General features: G+C 39.6%; 1 protein-coding gene across 1 annotated transcript in view; it reads left to right on the forward strand.

Annotated features, from left to right (window-relative positions):
- Positions 1-21,208, forward strand: part of LOC128699230 (transmembrane protein 245) — a gene marked incomplete in the record, with an annotated part of 140,942 nt that overhangs the window by 4,669 nt on the left and 115,065 nt on the right. The window contains 4 exon segments of the mRNA XM_070096746.1: positions 7,129-7,332; positions 14,239-14,423; positions 18,439-18,613; positions 20,317-20,437. Coding sequence (XP_069952847.1) covers positions 7,165-7,332; positions 14,239-14,423; positions 18,439-18,613; positions 20,317-20,437 — 649 coding nt within the window.

Below are 21,208 nucleotides of genomic sequence, written 5' to 3' on the forward strand. Positions count from 1 at the left end.
GCATCGTCTGCCAAGTCTTTTGCTTTCGTAGTGAGTGATTTTCGTGTGCAAGTTCGGTACTAGTCCCTCTAGGATTTTCCAGGTGTATATAATCATGTATCTCTCCCTCCTGCGTTCCAGGGAATACAGGTTTAGAAACCTCAAGCGCTCCCAGTAATTGAGGTGTTTTATCTCCGTTATGCGCGCCGTGAAAGTTCTCTGTACATTTTCTAGGTCGGCAATTTCACCTGCCTTGAAAGGTGCTGTTAGAGTGCAGCAATATTCCAGCCTAGATAGAACAAGTGACCTGAAGAGTGTCATCATGGGCTTGGCCTCCCTAGTTTTGAAGGTTCTCATTATCCATCCTGTCATTTTTCTAGCAGATGCGATTGATACAATGTTATGGTCCTTGAAGGTGAGATCCTCCGACATAATCACTCCCAGGTCTTTGACGTTGGTGTTTCGCTCTATTTTGTGGCCAGAATTTGTTTTGTACTCTGATGAAGATTTAATTTCCTCATGTTTACCATATCTGAGTAATTGAAATTTCTCATCGTTGAACTTCATATTGTTTTCTGCAGCCCACTGAAAGATTTGGTTGATGTCCGCCTGGAGCCTTGCAGTGTCTGCAATGGAAGACACTGTCATGCAGATTCGGGTGTCATCTGCAAAGGAAGACACGGTGCTGTGGCTGACATCCTTGTCTATGTCGGATATGAGGATGAGGAACAAGATGGGAGCTAGTACTGTGCCTTGTGGAACAGAGCTTTTCACCGTAGCTGCCTCGGACTTTACTCTGTTGACGACTACTCTCTGTGTTCTGTTAGTGAGGAAATTATAGATCCATCGACCAACTTTTCCTGTTATTCCTTTAGCGCGCATTTTGTGCGCTATTACGCCATGGTCACACTTGTCGAAGGCTTTTGCAAAGTCTGTATATATTACATCTGCATTCTTTTTGTCTTCTAGTGCATTTAGGACCTTGTCGTAGTGATCCAGTAGTTGAGACAGACAGGAGCGACCTGTTCTAAACCCATGTTGCCCTGGGTTGTGTAACTGATGGGTTTCTAGATGGGTGGTGATCTTGCTTCTTAGGACCCTTTCAAAGATTTTTATGATATGGGATGTTAGTGCTATTGGTCTGTAGTTCTTTGCTGTTGCTTTACTGCCCCCTTTGTGGAGTGGGGCTATGTCTGTTGTTTTTAGTAACTGAGGGACGACCCCCGTGTCCATGCTCCCTCTCCATAGGATGGAAAAGGCTCGTGATAGGGGCTTCTTGCAGTTCTTGATGAACACAGAGTTCCATGAGTCTGGCCCTGGGGCAGAGTGCATGGGCATGTCATTTATCGCCTGTTCGAAGTCATTTGGCGTCAGGATAACATCGGATAGGCTTGTGTTAATCAAATTTTGTGGCTCTCTCATAAAAAATTCATTTTGATCTTCGACTCTCAGTCTGGTTAGCGGCTTGCTAAAAACTGAGTCATATTGGGACTTGAGTAGCTCACTCATTTCCTTGCTGTCATCTGTGTAGGACCCATCTTGTTTAAGTAGGGGCCCAATACTGGACGTTGTTCTCGATTTTGATTTGGCATAGGAGAAGAAATACTTTGGGTTTCTTTCGATTTCATTTATGGCTTTTAGTTCTTCCCGCGATTCCTGACTCCTAAAGGATTCTTTTAGCTTAAGTTCGATGCTTGCTATTTCTCTGACCAGTGTCTCCCTGCGCATTTCTGATATATTGACCTCTTTTAGCCGCACTGTTATTCTTTTCCGTCGCCTGTAAAGGGAGCGCCTGTCTCTTTCTATTTTACATCTACTCCTCCTTTTTCTTAGAGGAATAAGCCTTGTGCATACATCGAGTGCCACCGAGTTAATCTGTTCTAGGCATAAGTTTGGGTCTGTGTTGCTTAGTATATCTTCCCAGCTTATATCGGTTAGGACTTGGTTTACTTGGTCCCACTTTATGTTTTTGTTATTGAAGTTGAATTTGGTGAATGCTCCCTCGTGACTAGTCTCATTTTGTCGGTCTGAGGCTCCACGCATACATGTCTGAACCTCAATTATGTTGTGATCTGAGTATATTGTTTTTGATATGGTGACATTTCTTATCAGATCATCATTGTTAGTGAAGATGAGGTCTAGTGTATTCTCCAGTCTAGTAGGCTCTATTATTTGCTGGTTTAAATTGAATTTTGTGCAGAGATTTAAAAGCTCGTGTGAGTGTGAGTTTTCATCAGAGCTGCCTCCTGGTGTTATTACTGCAACAATATTATTTGCTATATTCCTCCATTTTAGGTGCCTTAAGTTGAAATCCCCCAGGAGCAAGATGTTGGGTGCAGGAGCTGGAAGATTTTCCAGACAGTGGTCAATTTTTAACAGCTGTTCCTGGAATTGCTGGGATGTTGCATCCGGAGGCTTGTAGACTACCACAATGACTAGGTTTTGGTTCTCGACCTTTACTGCTAAAACTTCCACTACGTCATTTGAGGCATTAAGCAGTTCTGTGCAAACAAGTGACTCTGCAATGTACAGGCCAACCCCCCCCTTTTGCCTGTTCACTCTGTCACATCTGTATAGGTTGTAACCTGGGATCCATATTTCGTTGTCCAAGTGATCCTTTATGTGGGTCTCAGTGAAAGCCGCGAACATTGCCTTTGCCTCTGCAAGCAGTCCACGGATGAAAGGTATTTTGTTGTTTATTGCTGGCTTTAGACCCTGTATATTTGCAAAGAAGAATGTTATCGGACTGGTGGTATTGTTGGTACTGGTACCAACCACTCCAACACTATATCCCCCCCCTGCTTTTAACATTTCTGTCATGATCCCATCAGTTCCAGCTGCTTTACCCCCTTTCATTCTACGTAATGCCTCACGTACCTCCACCACACTTACATTCTGCTCTTCTTCACTCCTAAAAGATGGTATACCTCCCTGGCCAGTGCATGAAATTACCGCCTCCCTTTCTTCCTCAACATTTAAAAGTTCCTCAAAATATTCTCGACATCTACCTAATACCTCCCTTTCCCCATCTACTAACTCCCCTACTCTGTTTTTAACTGACAAATCCATACTTTCCCTAGGCTTTCTTAACTTGTTTAACTCACTCCAAAATTTTTTCTTATTTTCATTAAAATTTCTTGACAGTGGATGAAAGGTTGATGGGTAGGCCCCAGGATGTACATGTTTATAGAGGGGCAACTGATATATCGGATCATTATTTAGTTGTAGCTACAGTTAGAGTAAGAGGTAGATGGGAAAAGAGGAAGGTGGCAACAACAAGTAAGAGGGAGGTAAAAGTGTATAAACTAAGGGAGGAGGAAGTTCGGGCGAGATATAAGCGACTATTGGCAGAAAGGTGGGCTAGTGCAAAGATGAGTAGTGGGGGGGTTGAAGAGGGTTGGAATAGTTTTAAAAATGCAGTATTAGAATGTGGAGCAGAAGTTTGTGGTTATAGGAGGGTGGGGGCAGGAGGAAAGAGGAGTGATTGGTGGAATGATGAAGTAAAGAGTGTGATAAAAGAGAAAAAGGTAGCTTACGAGAGGTTTTTACAAAGCAGAAGTGTTATAAGAAGAGCAGAGTATATGGAGAGTAAAAGAAAGGTGAAGAGAGTGGTGAGTGTGTGCAAAAGGAGAGCAGATGAAATGTGGGAGAGGCACTGACTTGTAGGTATGTGATATTAAATGAACACATCTTCCATGGAGGGGTGAAATGCTCTTGTTGCCTACAGTGATACAGTTCATGCAGGTTATAAAACTTAATGCAATTGCACGTTTTCACAATCCATTTAGATTGTGTGTATTTACCTCTAGACACTTGGTAAGATTCACTGTGACAGTGTCTGGTTCGTTTCTCAACATTCTAATACCGAGTACAGTGTTAATTTCAACAATCCTATCACTGATACTAGAAATACCAAGCTCCTTCCTCATGTTAAGAACTTTTGTAGATCTGGGACAGCCAAGAATAATCCTGAGAGCTTCATTTTGCATTAACTCCAAGGGTTGGAGAGAACTTTCTCTAGCTAATATCAACATGGGAGCAGCATAATCAATTAAGGACCTAACATAGGCTATGTACATCATTCTCACGATTTTCACATTAGCACCATAGTTGGGATTGTAGCCAGCAACAGCTTTGAGAGTATTTAGCCTAGCTTTGCATTTCTTGTTTAGTTGTGGTATAGTGGATTTCTTAAAGGGTACATCTACACCAAGATATCTGTAAGTTTTAACGTAGCTAATGATTTCACCCTGCAAATAGATGGGTGGGGGATGTCGTTTGCTTGTTAATATCTTTGTTTTAGAGGAAGATATTATGAGGCCTAGTCGATTACAAATTGCTTGAACTTCATTAAGAATGGTATTCATCTTCTTATTCCCTGTTGTATGGATCATGATATCATCAGCATAGCTTATAGCTATATGTTTAGGTGAGGCAGGTAGAGCATTTAGGAGAGCATTAATCAGAATATTAAATAGCATGGGACTAAGAACTCCTCCCTGTGGTGTACCTAAAGATATTTCTTTAGAATCACTTCTGAAGCCTTGGTAAAGGACAGAGGATACTCTATTTGACAGGTATCCTATTTTCCAGCAGAGTAAGCTACCACCAATATTCATTTTGGCTAATTCATGTAGTATAACGGTTCTGTTCGCAATATCAAATGCAGATTTTAGATCAAAAGTGGTAAAACTAGTAGAGGTGTGTGCAGTGAGAAAGGTGGAAATACAGTTCTGCACACTTTTACCTTTCATGAACCCATAGAGGTAGGGGGAAAGTTGGTGTCTGATTCTGTAGTACAGTCTGTTAAGCATCATTCTTTCAAAAGTTTTACAAAGACAACTAGTTAAGGAGATCGGCCTAAATGTATCAGGCTGTTGGGGCTTAGGGATAGGCACAATGAGACTATTGGTCCAGGAAGTAGGAAGAACGCCCTCAATGTAACTGAGATTATACAGTGCCAACAAAGGGTTATCAGGCACGTGCCTTAGAGTTCTGAGAATATCGTAGGTTATACCATCCTCTCCAGGAGCAGTTGATCAACCTTTGGTTAATGCATTATCTAATTCATACTCGGTAAAGAGGCAATCACTCTCATCAATATTTCGGCTCATAAAATTAATCAGTTTCAACATTTCTTCAGAAGTACTCTCTAAATTTTTTCTAATATGAGATGGAAGGTTTTCATGCCTGGATGTTTTGGACCAGTCATTTATGAGGTCATTTGCTTTTTCAAGAGGAAAGGGATGAGCAACATTGCCAGTCTTTTTCCTGGTTATTTTATTTATACCTTTCCAAGCCAAACTCAAAGGGGTGGACCTATTTAATCCACTAACAAACTGTTCCCATTCCTGTTGCCTAAGTTCTTCCTTTCTATTCCTTGCATTTGTTAGTGCAGCTTGGAACGTTCTGAGCAGGTCTGGGGTTCTACATTCACGGTATGCTTTACCAATCCTCCTAGCTGCATGTGTTAGATTGTGTAGCTGTGGATCATTATAGTATTAACATTGGTTTTTATTGTTATTTATTGTGGAGGGTCTTTGTTTCCTATTCCTGCCCACTTGATCTGTGAGAACACTCTCAAATAGTGGTAATTAAATCATCATTAAATTTTTGTGTGCCAATGGGCTCGTAATTCTTATACCATTGATCCAAGTGGTTAATAAAGTTGTCTCTGTGTTCTGGTTTGAGAATAAGTTTCCTCCTTCTGTATTTAGCTCCTTGATTGCTGGAGATGTGATCAAGATTGACAGTTGTTGAGGTTAAAAATAAGAACAAAATCTTGTCTTAAACACTTTGTCCCTGTCCACCTTGTCAATTCCTCTAAATATTTTGTACATGTCATTATCCTGTTCCCCCATCTTTCCTGTCCTCCAGTGTTGTCAGGTCGATTTCTCCTAACCTCTCCTCATAGGACGTACCCCATTGCTCCGGGACTAGTCTTGTTGCAAACCTTTGCACTTTCTCTAATTTCTTGATGTGCTTGACCAAGTGTGGGTTCCATACTGGTGGTGCATGCCCCAGTATAGGCACTGGTGAGAGAAATAGCAAATATCGGACTTAAGCTTAAGGAATAATACAGGAGACACGAAACTCATGGGGAAATAGGTGAGAATTCTTTCTCTCTAAGCCATACATGTTGTTAAAGGTGACTAAAATACCAGGAGCAAGGGTCTGGTAACCCCTTCTGTATGAATTTGTTCTTAAAGGACAATGACTCATTTATTGTATAGTATGAAGGTTTATTATTTTTCTTTTTCAACAAACCAGCTGTATCCCACTGAGGTAAGGTGACCTAAAAAGAAAAACGAGAGTTTTCTTTTTAAATTTAGTAATTTATACAGGAGAAAGGGTTACTAGCCCTTTATGACATGCATGGAGATAGGAGGAAATAAAGAAGAACAAGAACTTTTAAGAAAAGTAGATGAAAACCCAGATGGGGTTATAAATATATATGCATGTACAGGAGGGCCCCACTTATACAGCAGGTTAGGTTCCAGGCTACTGCTGTAAAGCAACATCCACTGTAAAGTGGAACATAGCCTTTTTTTTTACTTTCAAATGCATATAAAAGCCTGATAACATGTTGACACCATTATATATTAAGTGAGCAATAGAGCTAGGCCTAAAAAATGCATATACAGTACACACATTACTTACCCTATCATATTTTCATCCTTCGCTTATAGTGAGTAGTGACTATATTTATTGAAGGAATTCTGAATAAATGAAGGATTGATAGTATTGACAACTGCTGTATTAGCGAAACACTGTAAAGTGAAATGCTGTAAAGTGGGGTCTGCCTGTACATGCATCTGTAGTGTGACCTAAGTGTAAGTAGAAGTAGCAAGGTATATCTATTATCGCGCATGTTCATGAGACAGAAGAGAGACAAGCCAACAATCTTACCATCATGTAAAACAATTACAGGTTCCTGTTTCACACTCACTTGGCAGGATGGTAGTACCTCCTTGGGTGGTTGCTGTCTACCAACCTACCACCTAGGTAGCTTACATAATGTTAAATTTACATGAAATGTTTGGTATAATGTGAGCACCAAAACTCTATTTAAAGATACAGTATTTACTACATTTTTGTAATTTTTTTTAAACTGTATCACTGTACTGTATAAAGAATTAAATATTACAGAAGTGACATGGAAAAAGTGATGTTGCAGTAAAGACAATGGCAATGTATGGAGACAGTGTCCGCTCACCTCTTGAGCAGGTCTGGCGACAGTTCATCCCTCAGGGTTATGACCAAGCTCTTCGTAATGCATTCTACAATGTGGCAGCTATTGTATTTGTTGGTTGTGTTGCTGCTGCGGCCTGGTCTGTGTATATGATCTTTCAGGTGAGTCTTGTGCTAATGTCTTGGAACCATGTGCTTGTATATTTCACAAACCTCTTTGAGCCACAACATCCCTATCCATCCTTCAGAGAGCAGTTTTTCTGCCATTCGAATCAACTCGAGTCTAGTTAACTGGCTTTGCTCACTCCAATAGCAAATTAAAATCCTAAAGTAACTTTTTATTTCATCGTAACATGCCTACTGGCTACACAGGTCTCTACCACTCAAAACTTTCTTCTCACTCTCCCCCCAACTCTTCCTGGAATTTTCTGTAGTTGACCTTGGATTTTTATATCGTATTGGTGAATCTCTCCTGCTCTTTTCTTCATAAATGTCCAAATTGAGCTCTGAAATATTCCTTTCATATCATGTTTTAAAGTCTGTGCACTGTTGTCAAACCCGTCACCCTACTACCTCCAGCCTCCTCCCAACATTTGAAGGCCATGCTTCACACCCATATAAAAGTGTTGGTACCACTGTACTATTCTGTAGTTCTTTTTTGCTTCTGCTGATAAACTTATTTTCTTTTCACAGATGCCTCAGCACAACGCCTACTTTTTTTCTTTTGTTTATTTTGTTGTTCTCCTCGTCTTTCTTAGACATCTCTGCTGACACATCCATATTTAAATACATCCTTTGCTTCCACACTTCCTCCGGTCTGATGTTCATTCTTTTTTTTAACTTTTTTTTTTTTTTTTTGTTCACTTTCAACTTTCTCCTCTTATACCCCCTTCCAAACTTCTACACCAGATTTTGAAATATTTCTTCTTTCAATGCACCAGCAGTATCCCTCTGAAGCAGGGTGGCCCAAAAAGAAAACTGAAAGTTTCTCTTTATAAATTTAGTAATGTATACAAGGGGTTACTAGCCCCTTGCTCCTGGCATTTTAGTTGCCTCTTATGACACACATGATTTACAGAGGAAGAATTCTGTTCCTCTACCCCATGGAGACAAGAGGAAATCAACAAGAACAAGAACTAGTAAGAAAAGAGAAGAAAACCCAAAGGGGTATGTGTATATATATGCTTGTACTTGCATGTGTAATGTGACATAAGTGTAAGTAGAAATAGCAAGACATACCTGAAATCTTGCATGTTTATGAGACGGAAAAAAAGAAACCAACAATCCTCCCATCATGTAAAAACAATTACAGGCTTTCGTTTTACTTACTTGACAGGATGGTGGTGCCTCCCTGGGCTGCAACTGCTCTTGTTGCCACCTCCCTAGTTAAGAACGATAATAAATTTGTTGAGTTAGGCATAAGAATTAACAACTGGGCGTCTACACTGCAAACTGAATTGTTTGCAATCCTAATGGCGCTAAAGCTAACCTATGACACTGAGCTTGACTCTATCATCATTACTGATTCTATGTCATCATTGAAGGCTCTTGACTCGTATAATGACTCCAACAACATGCTCATTGGAGAAGCCAGGTATAGATACTCAAAAATTAGGGACAAAGGAATTAATGTACAATTGCTATGGATCCCATCACACATTGGATTACTCCTTTGGTATAACTGTGTCTAGCATTAGGAATAATATTAGGAGAAAAGTAAATAATGAAAATGATTGTTATAGGAATGCAGTTAGATGCCTGAGTAGATCTATAACCCACTATGATAACATGAATGTAGATAAGTATGTTTATGGAGCAACTTGCAATGTGAACAGACTGACTGATGTTGTAGTGGCCAGGCTTAGGCTTGGTTACAAGTACTTCTGGCAGTTTGGGAGAGACACAGATGATGATCAAACTAAATGTAAATTATGTGATCAGGCATATGGTCACTCTCTTGAACACTATGTGCTTAATTGTCCACTTATTGAGGAATACAGAGACAGACAGTATAATAACCTATGTGACATGTCAAGATATCTTATTAATGAAAATAAGATACCAGATATACTAAGCAAATTTCCTAAATTTGCTTGTAACAGATAAGTGAACTATAGATATGTAGATATAAATCCATATGTATTCCTGTTAACCCTTTGGGGCCTAGTTCCTAGACCTTTTGTGTATCCATATGCTCTCGCGCTACCGTCCACAGGATGGATATGGGGTGCACAATAAACTAGCCACTTCGGTGGCAAAATCTAATCTAATCCCTGGGCGGTTGCTGTCTACCATCCTACTACCTAGGAAATTTTGATATCTCTCTCAAATATCCTGAAAGCACTGTTATTGCACTGTCATCACATTGCTTCCTTATTTTACCCTGTCATGCCATTTCTAACTATAAAAGCAAGAAGGAACTTCTTAATTTTTTGTAAATATTATTGAGGACAGTAGAACTACATACAAAAGATGAGGTATTCAGTCCCTCAGCCTCTGAGTTGGTGTGAAGAGAACCATAGTCATGAAGAATCTGGCAGATTCTCCCAGATTCTTCATGACTACGGTACTCTTCACACCAACTCCGAGGCTGTGGGACTGATTACCTCATCTTTTGTACATAGTTTTACTGTCTTCAAATTGTCCTTGAGTTTGTATTGATAAAGCCACTGGATGGCGAAACGTCTACATTAAAGATACCCAGATGTTGCATATGTGTCTAAATTTCATTTTGACAGTATTGTATACTGTTTATATACGTATATAGTTTTTCTTATTACATTAGAGGCAGTTTGTTGTTACAGTAATTAAATTTATAGTTGAGATGAAGTATATAAAAAATTACAGTATTACAATTTATCACATTTTACAATAATGAAATTGAAATAATTTTAAATTTGAAGTAATGATTAAATAGTTGAGCAATCATAAATTAGTATATAGGAGTTTTTTGAGTAACTGGTAGGTGTAAAGTATAGTGTTTGTCTGGTTAATTTTGGGTGATGTAATTTCTAAGTAGGGCCTTAAATTGATTAGAAGGAAGGGGACGTTTAGTATGTTCTGGCAATGAATTTCAGATCTTCAGGCCCTTTATGTGCATAGCATTTTTGCATAGGGAGAGATGGACACGAGGGATATCAAGGAGTGTTTTATGCCATGTGTTACACCTGTGTGTTTGTTGTAGTTATCAAAGAGGAGTTTGAGAGGAGAGTTAATATTGGAATATAATGTTCTGTGTATGTATAAGGCACAGTAATGTGTAGGCATTTTGTATGTTAAGCAAGTTTAGATTCTCAAGCAACAGTGGAGTGTGTTGCCTACTGCAGGAGTTGGAAATCAGTTGTTCAGCAGCTTTTTGTTGGGTTATTAAAGGTTTAAGGTGATTTGCTGTGGTTGAGCCTCGTGCACAAATACCATAAGTGAGGCGAGGGTAGATGGGAGTGGTAAAGAGCAAGAAGTGCCGTTTGGGGTACATAGGACCATATCTTAGAAAGGATGCCTACTGTTTTGGAGACTTTCTTGGATATTTGCTGTATGTGGGTCTGAGATTTGAGACTGCAGTCAAGCTGGAGACCTAGAAATTTGCCCTCTGCATGTCTTGAAATGGGGGGAACCAGGCCTCATGGTGGATCAGGGTCTGATCAACCAGGCTGTTACTACTGGCCACATGCAAGCTGATGTGTGAACCACAGGCCGGTTGGTCTGCATCTCTAAGGTAGTTGGATAGATCATGTTGAAAAAATGAAAATGAAAATGTTTATTTCCTTGTAAAGCTTACATTGACGTTTACATATTATAAAATATTAATTACAAAGAAGGCCTCTAGCATGCCTAGGCATTTTGGGCAGACTAATCCTAATTCTTACTCTATATTGACACAGGTTATGGAGCAGTACATTTTAATATACCTTAATGTATACTGATATAAAAGTTAGGTAACTGAAGTGATTAATTAGATTTATAATAATGAGATAGTACATTTGTGATAGTATACAAACGGCATACATCTGTTTTTCTCGGTAGACTTTTTCCATCTCGTGTGAAGCACTGATGGATTGTCATTTTATCTGAACAAAAGATTCTGGTGTTTTCTCGTCAGGCATTCATTGATGTACACTTCCTTCTTTACTCTAATTGATGATCTAATTGGATCCTTTTCTATGTCATATGAATGAAATATAATCATAACACAATGTTTACTACCTTGTTTTCCTAGTAAACATGCTTCTTTAATTTTGTTAGCTAGTACAATGCCCACATGGTATGGTCCATGTCCAGGCTTTGCAGTGGACCAGGGCATGATCAACCAGGCTGTTACTGCTGGCCAAATGCAAATTTGTGTACAGAATTTTCTTTTTAAAAGATGCCTAAATAATCTACTGAACTCTTTCCCTTTATCTGTTTTATTGTTCAAGTGATCTTTCATTGACCCATTTGCTGATAATTCCACCTTCTCAGTTTCTAAGTACATTCACTGTATACAGGAGGGCCCTGTTTATACAGCAGCTTAGGTTCCAGGCTACTGCTGTAAAGCTAAAGTTGCTGTGAAGTGAAACAAAGCCTTTTTTCACATTCAAATGCATATAAAAGCTTTATAACATGTTTACACTATCATATATTAAGTGAGCAATAGAGCTAGACCTAAAATATCCATATATAGTACACACATTACTTACCTTAAAATATTTTTGTACTTAGCTTAGAGTGAGTGGTGAATATATTTATTGTAAGAAGCCTTAATAAATGAAGACTTGATATACAGCCTCTCCTCAATTAATGACGGAATTCTGTTCCTAAAACCATGTCAGTAAACGAGTTCATCGCTAAGCGAGGAGCATACTATAATGGTAGTGGGTTTGTGTCAACCATCTTTGATATTGTTTTAATGTCACCTTTGTACCATTTATAACATTTCTGGTATATTTTTAAATGTTTATACAGCAGTATTCTATATATTGTAATAAACAATAGAGGATATCAGCTTTAATATACATGGGTATTCATACTGGTCAGAGAGCCCATTGTAAGTTTGAGTCGTCGGCAAATGAGTATGTCGCTAAGTGAGGAGAGGCTGTAATTGAAAACCGCCGTATTAGCAAAACACTGCGAAGTGAAGCTCTGTAAAGTGGGCCATCCTGTATATAATCCCTCTAATCTGAGGTTCAGTTTTCATTACCTAGAATTTTTCTTGTTCTCCCCACTGGATAGAATGTAGTTTAAACCTTAAGGCACCAAAGAATTAAAAATCTAGTGTGTGGTAGGCCCTCGCTATGTCAGAAATTCCACCTTTCAAAAGTAGTATCCATCATTAAGTTGACCCCTAACTTTTTGCTTTAAAATTGAGTCTTAAAATCTCGACCTATTCTTTTTTTTTTTTAACAAGTCGGCCATCTCCCACCGAAGCAGGGTGACCCATAAAGAAAGAAAATCCCCAAAAAGAAAATACTTTCATCATCATTCAACACTTTCACCTCACTCACACATAGTCACTGTTTTTGCAGAGGTGCTCAGAATACATCTGTTTAGAAGCATCTTTCTTTCAACACACCGGCCGTATCCCACCGAGGCAGGGTGGCCCAAAAGGAAAAACTAAAGTTTCTCCTTTTACATCTAGTAATATATACAGGAGAAGAGGTTACTAGCCCCTTGCTCCTGTCATTTTAGTCGCCTCTTACAACGCGCATGGCTTACGGAGGAAGAATTCTGTCCCACTTCCCCATGGAGATAAGAGGAAATAAACAAGAATAAGAACTAGAAAGAAAATAGAAGAAAACAAGAGGGGTGTGTATATATATGCTTGTACATGTATGTGAAGTGTGACCTAAGTGTAAGTAGAAGTAGCAAGATGTACCTGAAACCTTGCATGTTTGAGACAGAAAAATGGACACCAGCAATCCTACCATCATGTAAAACAATTACAGGTTTCCGTTTTACACTCGCTTGGCAGGACGGTAGTACCTCCCTGGGTGGTTGCTGTCTACCAACCTACTACCAACAGTTTAGAAGCATATAGTACGTATAAAGATACACAACATATCCCTCCAAACTGTCAATATCCCAAAACCCCTCCTTTAAAGTGCAGGCATTGTACTTTCCATTTCCAGGGCTCGAGTCCGGCTATATAAAATTATGTAACAATAAAATAATGTATGTATGTACTCTATTTGTGGTTCAGGGTTGAGTCACAGCTCCTGGCCCCGGTATGTGTGTATGCAATTTATGTATGTAGTTGAATTTTATTTTTGACTATTTTTTAAATTTTTAAAGTTGAATTTTTGAGTAATTTTTATTTTTTATATTTTAATTTTAACTATTTTTTATTTACCCATTTTTGTTTTTATTTATTATAAGAACAAGGATGGGTAAACACTGCAGTAGGTCTACTGGCTCAAACTAGGCAAGTCCTTCTCAAATCCAACCATTTCCACATACATGTACATATTTGTCCAATCTATATATAACCGAAGCTACCCAAGAAGTTAGCTTCAATACCTTGGCTCCTCATCAAACCCAACCCTTCTCACTCATACATTTGTCTAATCTATTTTTAAAGCTCCCCAAGGTTTTAACTTCCATGACCCCTATATAGCAGATTGTTACTCATTGACATCTTGGTTTGCAAACCAGTACCTTTGTATATACTTTCTTAATCTAAACTTGTTTAATTTAAATCTGCTACTTCAGGCTCTTTCTTGATTCGATATCCTTGGTACTTTATTTATATCATTCTTGTTTATGCTAGTCTTCCACCATTTTTTTTTTGAACATGGGCTGTTTCCCACTGAGGCAGATTGACCTGAAAAAAAAAAAAGGAACAATTTCTTCATCACTCATTACATCACTGTCTTGCCAACATTTATCCTTGTATGAGAGGTTCCTTTTAAAATGGAAGAATTTTGTTATCCTTCTCTATATGTTTTCCAATGCATTTACTATATCCGTTCTGTAGTGCGGCACCCAATAACTAAACTAGCTTGTTTCTCTTGGTTCTGATTTGTAATAGTATTTCTACTATACCTTAAATAACTTGCCAAGGCTTACATTATTTACACACTTTCAATTCCACAGCCATTTGTGCAGCCTCTTCTGTGGGCAGTTCTGTGTGGATCACTGCTTCATCCAGCCAAGCACACTGTGACTGCCTGGATGCAAGGATGGTTGTCAGAGGTGCACTCCACTCATGGTCTCCTCTCAGTATCTTTAGCTCTGATGCCCCTCCGTCTTCTGGATACTGCCTCTGAAGTTGTTGGCAGGTCAGTAGTGTTGCTACACTGATAATACTGTGTTGCCACAACCTGGTCTCTCACCAGCTCAGGTTCTTAGCACTCAAAACTTGTACCCTCTCACTCCAACTCCTCCTTTCCCCCCATGTTTATACATTCTGTTGGTCATCCTATTCTGCTCCATCCTCTGTAAATGTCCAAACCACTCAATAGCCCTTTCTCAACCCTCTACTTTGGTAACTCCACACTGTCTTCTAATTTCTACACTGATTTTGTATTTAATATTCACACCACACATTGCTTTCCAACATAGACATCTCCACTGCCTCCAGCCTCCTCGCAGCAGTAGTATTCAAATCCATGATTCACACCCAGATAAAAGTGTTGGTATCAGTGTACTCTGGCACATTTACACCCTTTTGCCTCCATAAAAAACTTCTCTATAGATGCTTCAAGAGATCACCTTTCTTCCCTTCCCTATTCCATGGTTTACCTCTTCTTTCAGAGATCTGATCCATCTACTGACATCTTCACTCCTAAATATCTGGGTACATTAATTTCCTTAATACACCCTTCCTTCAATATGATAATTACCTGTTTGATCATTTTAGACCTAGAATACTGTGACAATAATTTGTTAATTATAATTACCTGTTTAATCATTTTGGGCTTGTAATACTCTAATGTGCATGCATTAATCTGTATTTTGTTAATTCATTTAGATCATCTTATTTTTTAATATACCAGCCATCTCCCACTAAGGTAAGGTGTCTCAAAAAAGAAAAATACTTTCACCATCACTCCATTACTGTCTTGTAAGAGGCATTCCAACATTGCAACTCAGATGCACTTTTGAACTGCAACACTCCCACCCCTTCATCAGAGTGTAGGTACTGTATTTTCCACCTCCAGGACTAAAGTCTGGCTAACTGGTGTCCCTGCATCCCTTCATAAGTATTACCTTGCTCTCATTCCAACAGTACAAGTCAGAAATAACCACTTGCCTCCACTCACTTCTATTTAACATTCTCACACTCACCTGTTGGATGCTCAGGTCTTATCGCTCCTTTGTATTTGCACTCATTGGGGCATTTAATGCATGAGATACATTTGCTTGATTTAGGATGTACAGTGTTTTTGTTGGTAGGGTCTTTGTCACACATTGAGGGCTCGGGATTGATTCTCATCACAGATGAAGTGTTGAGCATGTTTCCTTATACCTCCTGCCCCTGTTCACCTAGCAGTTAGTAGGTACCCGGGTGTTAGTCGACTGTTGTGGGTGGCATCCTGGGGAACAAGATCAACTTAAATACCTGAAATGCTCTACTTAATCATGGAGTCTCTGTATAGTATGTCAATAATATCATCTAGGTCTGGATCACCTGTATCATGTACTTTGTAGAAATATATTATTATTTATTATTTATTTATTAATTTATTATTATTTTTTTTATTATTAACACACTGGCCGATTCCCACCAAGGCAGGGTGGCCCGAAAAAGAAAAACTTTCACCATCATTCACTCCATCACTGTCTTGCCAGAAGGGTGCTTTACACTACAGTTTTTAAACTGCAACATTAACACCCCTCCTTTAGAGTGCAGGCACTGTACTTCCCATCTCCAGGACTCAAGTCCGGCCTGCCAGTTTCCCTGAATCCCTTCATAAATGTTACTTTGCTCGCACTCCAACAGCACGTCAAGTATTACAAACCATTTGTCTCCATTCACTCCTATCAAACACGCTCACACAAAACCTCCTTTACTCCCTCCCTCCAACCTTTCCTAGGCCGACCCCTACCCCGCCTTCCTTCCACTACAGACTGATACACTCTTGAAGTCATTCTGTTTCACTCCATTATCTCTACATGTCCGAACCACCTCAACAACCCTTCCTCAGCCCTCTGGACAACAGTTTTGGCAATTCCGCACCTCCTCCTAACTTCCAAACTACGAATTTTCTGCATTATATTCACACCACACATTGCCCTCAGACATGACATCTCCACTGCCTCCAGCCTTCTTCTCACTGCAACATTTATCACCCATGCTTCACACCCATATAAGAGCGTTGATAAAACTATACTCTCATACATTCCCCTCTTTGCCTCCAAGGACAAAATTCTTTGTCTCCACAGACTCCTAAGTGCACTGTTCACCCTTTTCCCCTCATAAATTCTATGATTCACCTCATCTTTCATAGACCCATCTGCTGACATGTCCACTCCCAAATATCTGAATACATTCACCTCCTCCATACTGTCCCTCCAATCTGATATCCAATCTTTCATCGCCTAATCTTTTTGTAATCCTCATAACCTTACTCTTTCCTGTATTCACTTTTAATTTTCTTCTTTTGCACACCCTACCAAATTCATCCACCAATCTCTGCAACTTCTCTTCAGAATCTCCCAAGAGCACAGTGTCATCAGCAAAGAGCAACTGTGACAACTCCCACTTTGTGTGATTCTTTATCTTTTAACTCTACGCCTCTTGCCAAGACCCTCGCATTTACTTCTCTTACAACCTCATCTATAAATATATTAAACAACCACGGTGACATCACACATCCTTGTCTAAGGCCTACTTTTACTGGGAAATAATCTCCCTCTTTCTTTAACTTGAGCCTCACTATCCTCGTAAAAACTCTTCACTGCTTTCAGTAACCTACCTCCTACACCATACACCTGCAACATCTGCCACATTTTTTGTAGATGAATGGTTCAGAGAACCGACATGTTGATAAATTAGACACATGTGCAACTCTTGGGTATCTTTATTGAGGAAACGTTTTGCCACACAGTGGCTTCATCAGTCCATACGTAGGAGAAACTTGAAGAACAGGAGAAGAATGAGGTAATCAGTCCCTCAACCTTGAGTCGATGTGTTCAGTCCATCAAGATTGATGGACTGAACACATCGACTCAAGGTTGAGGGACTGATTACCTCATTCTTCTCCTGTTCTTCAAGTTTCTCCTACGTATGGACTGATGAAGCCACTGTGTGGTGAAACGTTTCCTCAATAAAGATACCCAAGAGTTGCACATGTGTCTAATTTATCAATCTGCCACATTGCCCCCCTATCCACCCTGTCATATGCCTTTTCCAAATCCATAAATGCCACAAAAACCTCTTTAGCCTTATCTAATTACTGTTCACTTATATGTTTCACTGTATTATTATTATTATTATTATTATTATTATTATTATTATTATTATTATTATTACACCAGCCATCTCCCACTGAGGCAAGGTGGGTCAAAATTAGAAGAAATACTTTCAGAAAGTTTTCTACTTTTTTCATTTAGTAATTTACACAGGAAAAGGTATTACTAGCCCCTTGCTATCATTATTTTTATATATTATCATTTTTTTTTTAACATGCTGGCCATCTCCCACTAAGGCAGGGTGACCCAAAAAAAAAACTTTCACCATCATTTACACTATGACTGTTTTGCCAGAGGTGCACAGATATGATGGTTCAGATGTCTCTCCAAACAGCAGATATCCCAAACCCCTCCTTTAGAGTACAGGCACTGTACTTCCCACCTCCAGGACTTGAGTCTGGTTAACCAGTTTCCCCTGAATCCCTTCACAAAATATTACCCTGCTCACACTCCAACATCTCGTCAAGTTCCAAAAACCATTTGTCTCCACTCTTATCTAACACGCTCACACATGCCTGCTGTATGTCCAAGCCCCTTGCACTCTAAACCACCCTTACCCTCTCCCTTCATTATTTCGTAGGATGACCCCTACCCTGCCTTTTCTCCAGTACAAATTTATACACCCTCCAAGTCATCCTATTTTGCTACATCCTCTCTATATGACCATACCACCTCAACAGCTCCTCCTCGGCCATCTGGATAATACTTTTAGTAACTCTGCACCTCCTAATCTCCATATAAGATTGTTGTACCACTTATTATTATTATTATTATTATTATTATTATTATTATTATTATTATTATTATTATTATTATTATTATTATTATTATTATTATTATTATTATTATTATCATATGGTGTATTTTTGTACATAATAGGTTTGTAGTGCGTCATGTGCGGAGCGTTGTGACTGTGACGGTAATCCTGCCTGTGGTCTACATTGTTATCCACCACACTCCAACATTCCTCACTAGTCTTGCCTACACCACGTTCTCTTGCCTCTTCTACTGTGTAACTGCTGTTGTGTCTACTGTCACCACTAATGGTTATATAGTAAGTTGCTACTGCTGTTGTCTACTATCACCCCCAGTGATTTTTTTTTTATTCTGTGCACAATCACTGCACAGACCCATTCTCTCGTATCTATGCCCAAAATTGACCATTTATCTGAGTGAGCTGTACCAGTATGTAGATCTGCATGAGGGACCCTTGGCATCAATGTAGATCTACATTAGGGGATCCTTGGCATAAATGTAGATCTACATGAGGGACCCTTGGCATAAATGTAGATCTACATGAGGGACCCTTGGCATCAGTGTAGATCCACATGAGGTACCCTTAGCATCAATGTAGATCTACTTGAGGGACCCCTGTCATCAGTGCAAATCTACATGAGGGGACCCTTGGCAAAAAATGTAGATATGCATGAGGGACCCCTGTTATCAATGTACATCTGCATGAGGGGACTCTTGGCATCAAGGTAGATCTGCATGAGGGACCCCTATCATCAGTGTAGATCTATGTGATGGCCACTGAAAGGGTTAAAATTACTTCTGTATTTTGTGTTTAATGTCAAATGTAGTGTATAGTGTCCTGAAGCTTCAGTATTTATAAATACTGAGGCTTCAGTTTTCACGAATACTAAGGCTGCAGTATTCACGAACACTGAGGCTTCAGTATTCACGAACACTGAGGCTTCAGTATTCACGAGCACTGAGGCTTCAGTATTCACGAGCACTGAGGCTTCAGTATTCACGAGCACTGAGGCTTCAGTATTCACGAGCACTGAGGCTTCAGTATTCACGAGCACTGAGGCTTCAGTATTCACGAGCACTGAGGCTTCAGTATTCACGAGCACTGAGGCTTCAGTATTCACGAGCACTGAGGCTTCAGTATTCACGAGCACTGAGGCTTCAGTATTCACGAGCACTGAGGCTTCAGTATTCACGAGCACTGAGGCTTCAGTATTCACGAGCACTGAGGCTTCAGTATTCATGACAGATACAGTCAGGGAGATTTATTAACACCAACAACAAAGAGAAAATGTTGAATACTGTAGTAGAAAGTTCTTCATGGAATAGTAGAACAGTGGAATGGTTGAATGATGGAATGCTTATACTATATAATGGTAGAACATTTTTGGAAAGCTGGTTAGGGAATGAGTGATGGTGAATGTTTTCTCTTCCTTCTACCACTTCTCAATTCACTGTTTTCATCACTTTCAATCAACTTCTCAAACACCTTAACAAAACATTCACATGATCTCCACATCTCTCTTATTTTCTGTAAGATCTTCTGTGTATAGTACCTGTACAGTACTCGCTCAATATGTTAATATCTTGCACTAAGTATATACACTGCTTACTGTATTTTCTTACCTTGACTTCCTTGTATATGTCCATACCCATCATAGGCAGATAATTGTAAATCTTGTATTAGATTAGTCACTTCAGTACATCATTAACTTGTTTACAAATTCTGCTTCATAGAATGTCTAAACTGCATTTAATACTTCTGACCACTGCCACACATTTAACAGTGCTGTTCACTACCAAATATCCTGTAGATGCACACAATTCGTGTACACTTTGAGGGCTTATTCTTTATGTTCTCTAGTAGCAGTGAACTGGAGATTGCTGTCTACTGGTATTAAGCATAAAATGTATTTAAAATGTCATTACAATATATGCAAGAGTAATGTAAGTTACACTTAAGAATTAATTTGAAGATTCCATATAACTTATGCAAATTTTCAGGCATTAGCATTGGTGCTAGGTTACCTGGGAGCTGTGATGTTCTGCTGGTCTGGAAAGACTGCTGATGCATTGGCACGACTCAGCCTCCTTGTGTGGCTCATTGCAGCGGCAGGAGTTGCAGGTCAGTTAACCTTATTACTACTATACAAGAGGACCCAGTTTGTACAGCTCCTAGGTTCCTGACCCCTTGTGTTAAACAAAAATCGCCAGTGGGTGGAAGTGTTTTATTCATTATCAAATGCATCTCAAATGCCTGATAACATGTTTACACTATTACGTATTAAGTACTCGGTACAGCTAGGCGTAATAAAAAAACAGATAAAAAAAGTAAAATTCATGGTACATACAATACTTACCTTAAAATAAGGTGCTGGTTGCCCTTCCCTTATGCAACTGTTGTGTGAAAATAGTGGAAAAGTGGTAAAAATACTGAACATTATGAACAATGGCTCAGTTGAAAGCCAACAAAAACATGGAACATGAAAAAGAGGTTGCCAAATATGTGAGGCCCTCGTGTATATGTTACACACTTGTCTTCCCTTGAGGTTGTCCTAAATAAACCTCTATGGATAATGAGGGAAGGCTGCATATGGTTGCAGCGTGGGCAGGCTGCTTGTGGCTGCAGCATGGGTAGGCTGCTTGTGGCTGCAGCATGGGCAGGCTGCTTGTGGCTGCAGCATGGGCAGGCTGCTTGTGGCTGCAGCGTGGGCAGGCTGCTTGTGGCTGCAGCGTGGGCAGGCTGCGTGTGGTTGCAGTGTGGGCAGGCTGCCTGTGTTTGCAGTGTGGGCAGGCTGCATGTGGTTGCAGTGGGGGCAGGATGTGTGTGGTTGGAGTGTGGGCAGGTCGTGTGTGGTTGCAGTGTGGGCAGGCTGCATGTGGTTACAGGATTGTT

This window comes from Cherax quadricarinatus, chromosome 54 (genome assembly GCF_038502225.1).
Source record: "Cherax quadricarinatus isolate ZL_2023a chromosome 54, ASM3850222v1, whole genome shotgun sequence".
NCBI classification, from domain to species: domain Eukaryota; kingdom Metazoa; phylum Arthropoda; class Malacostraca; order Decapoda; family Parastacidae; genus Cherax; species Cherax quadricarinatus.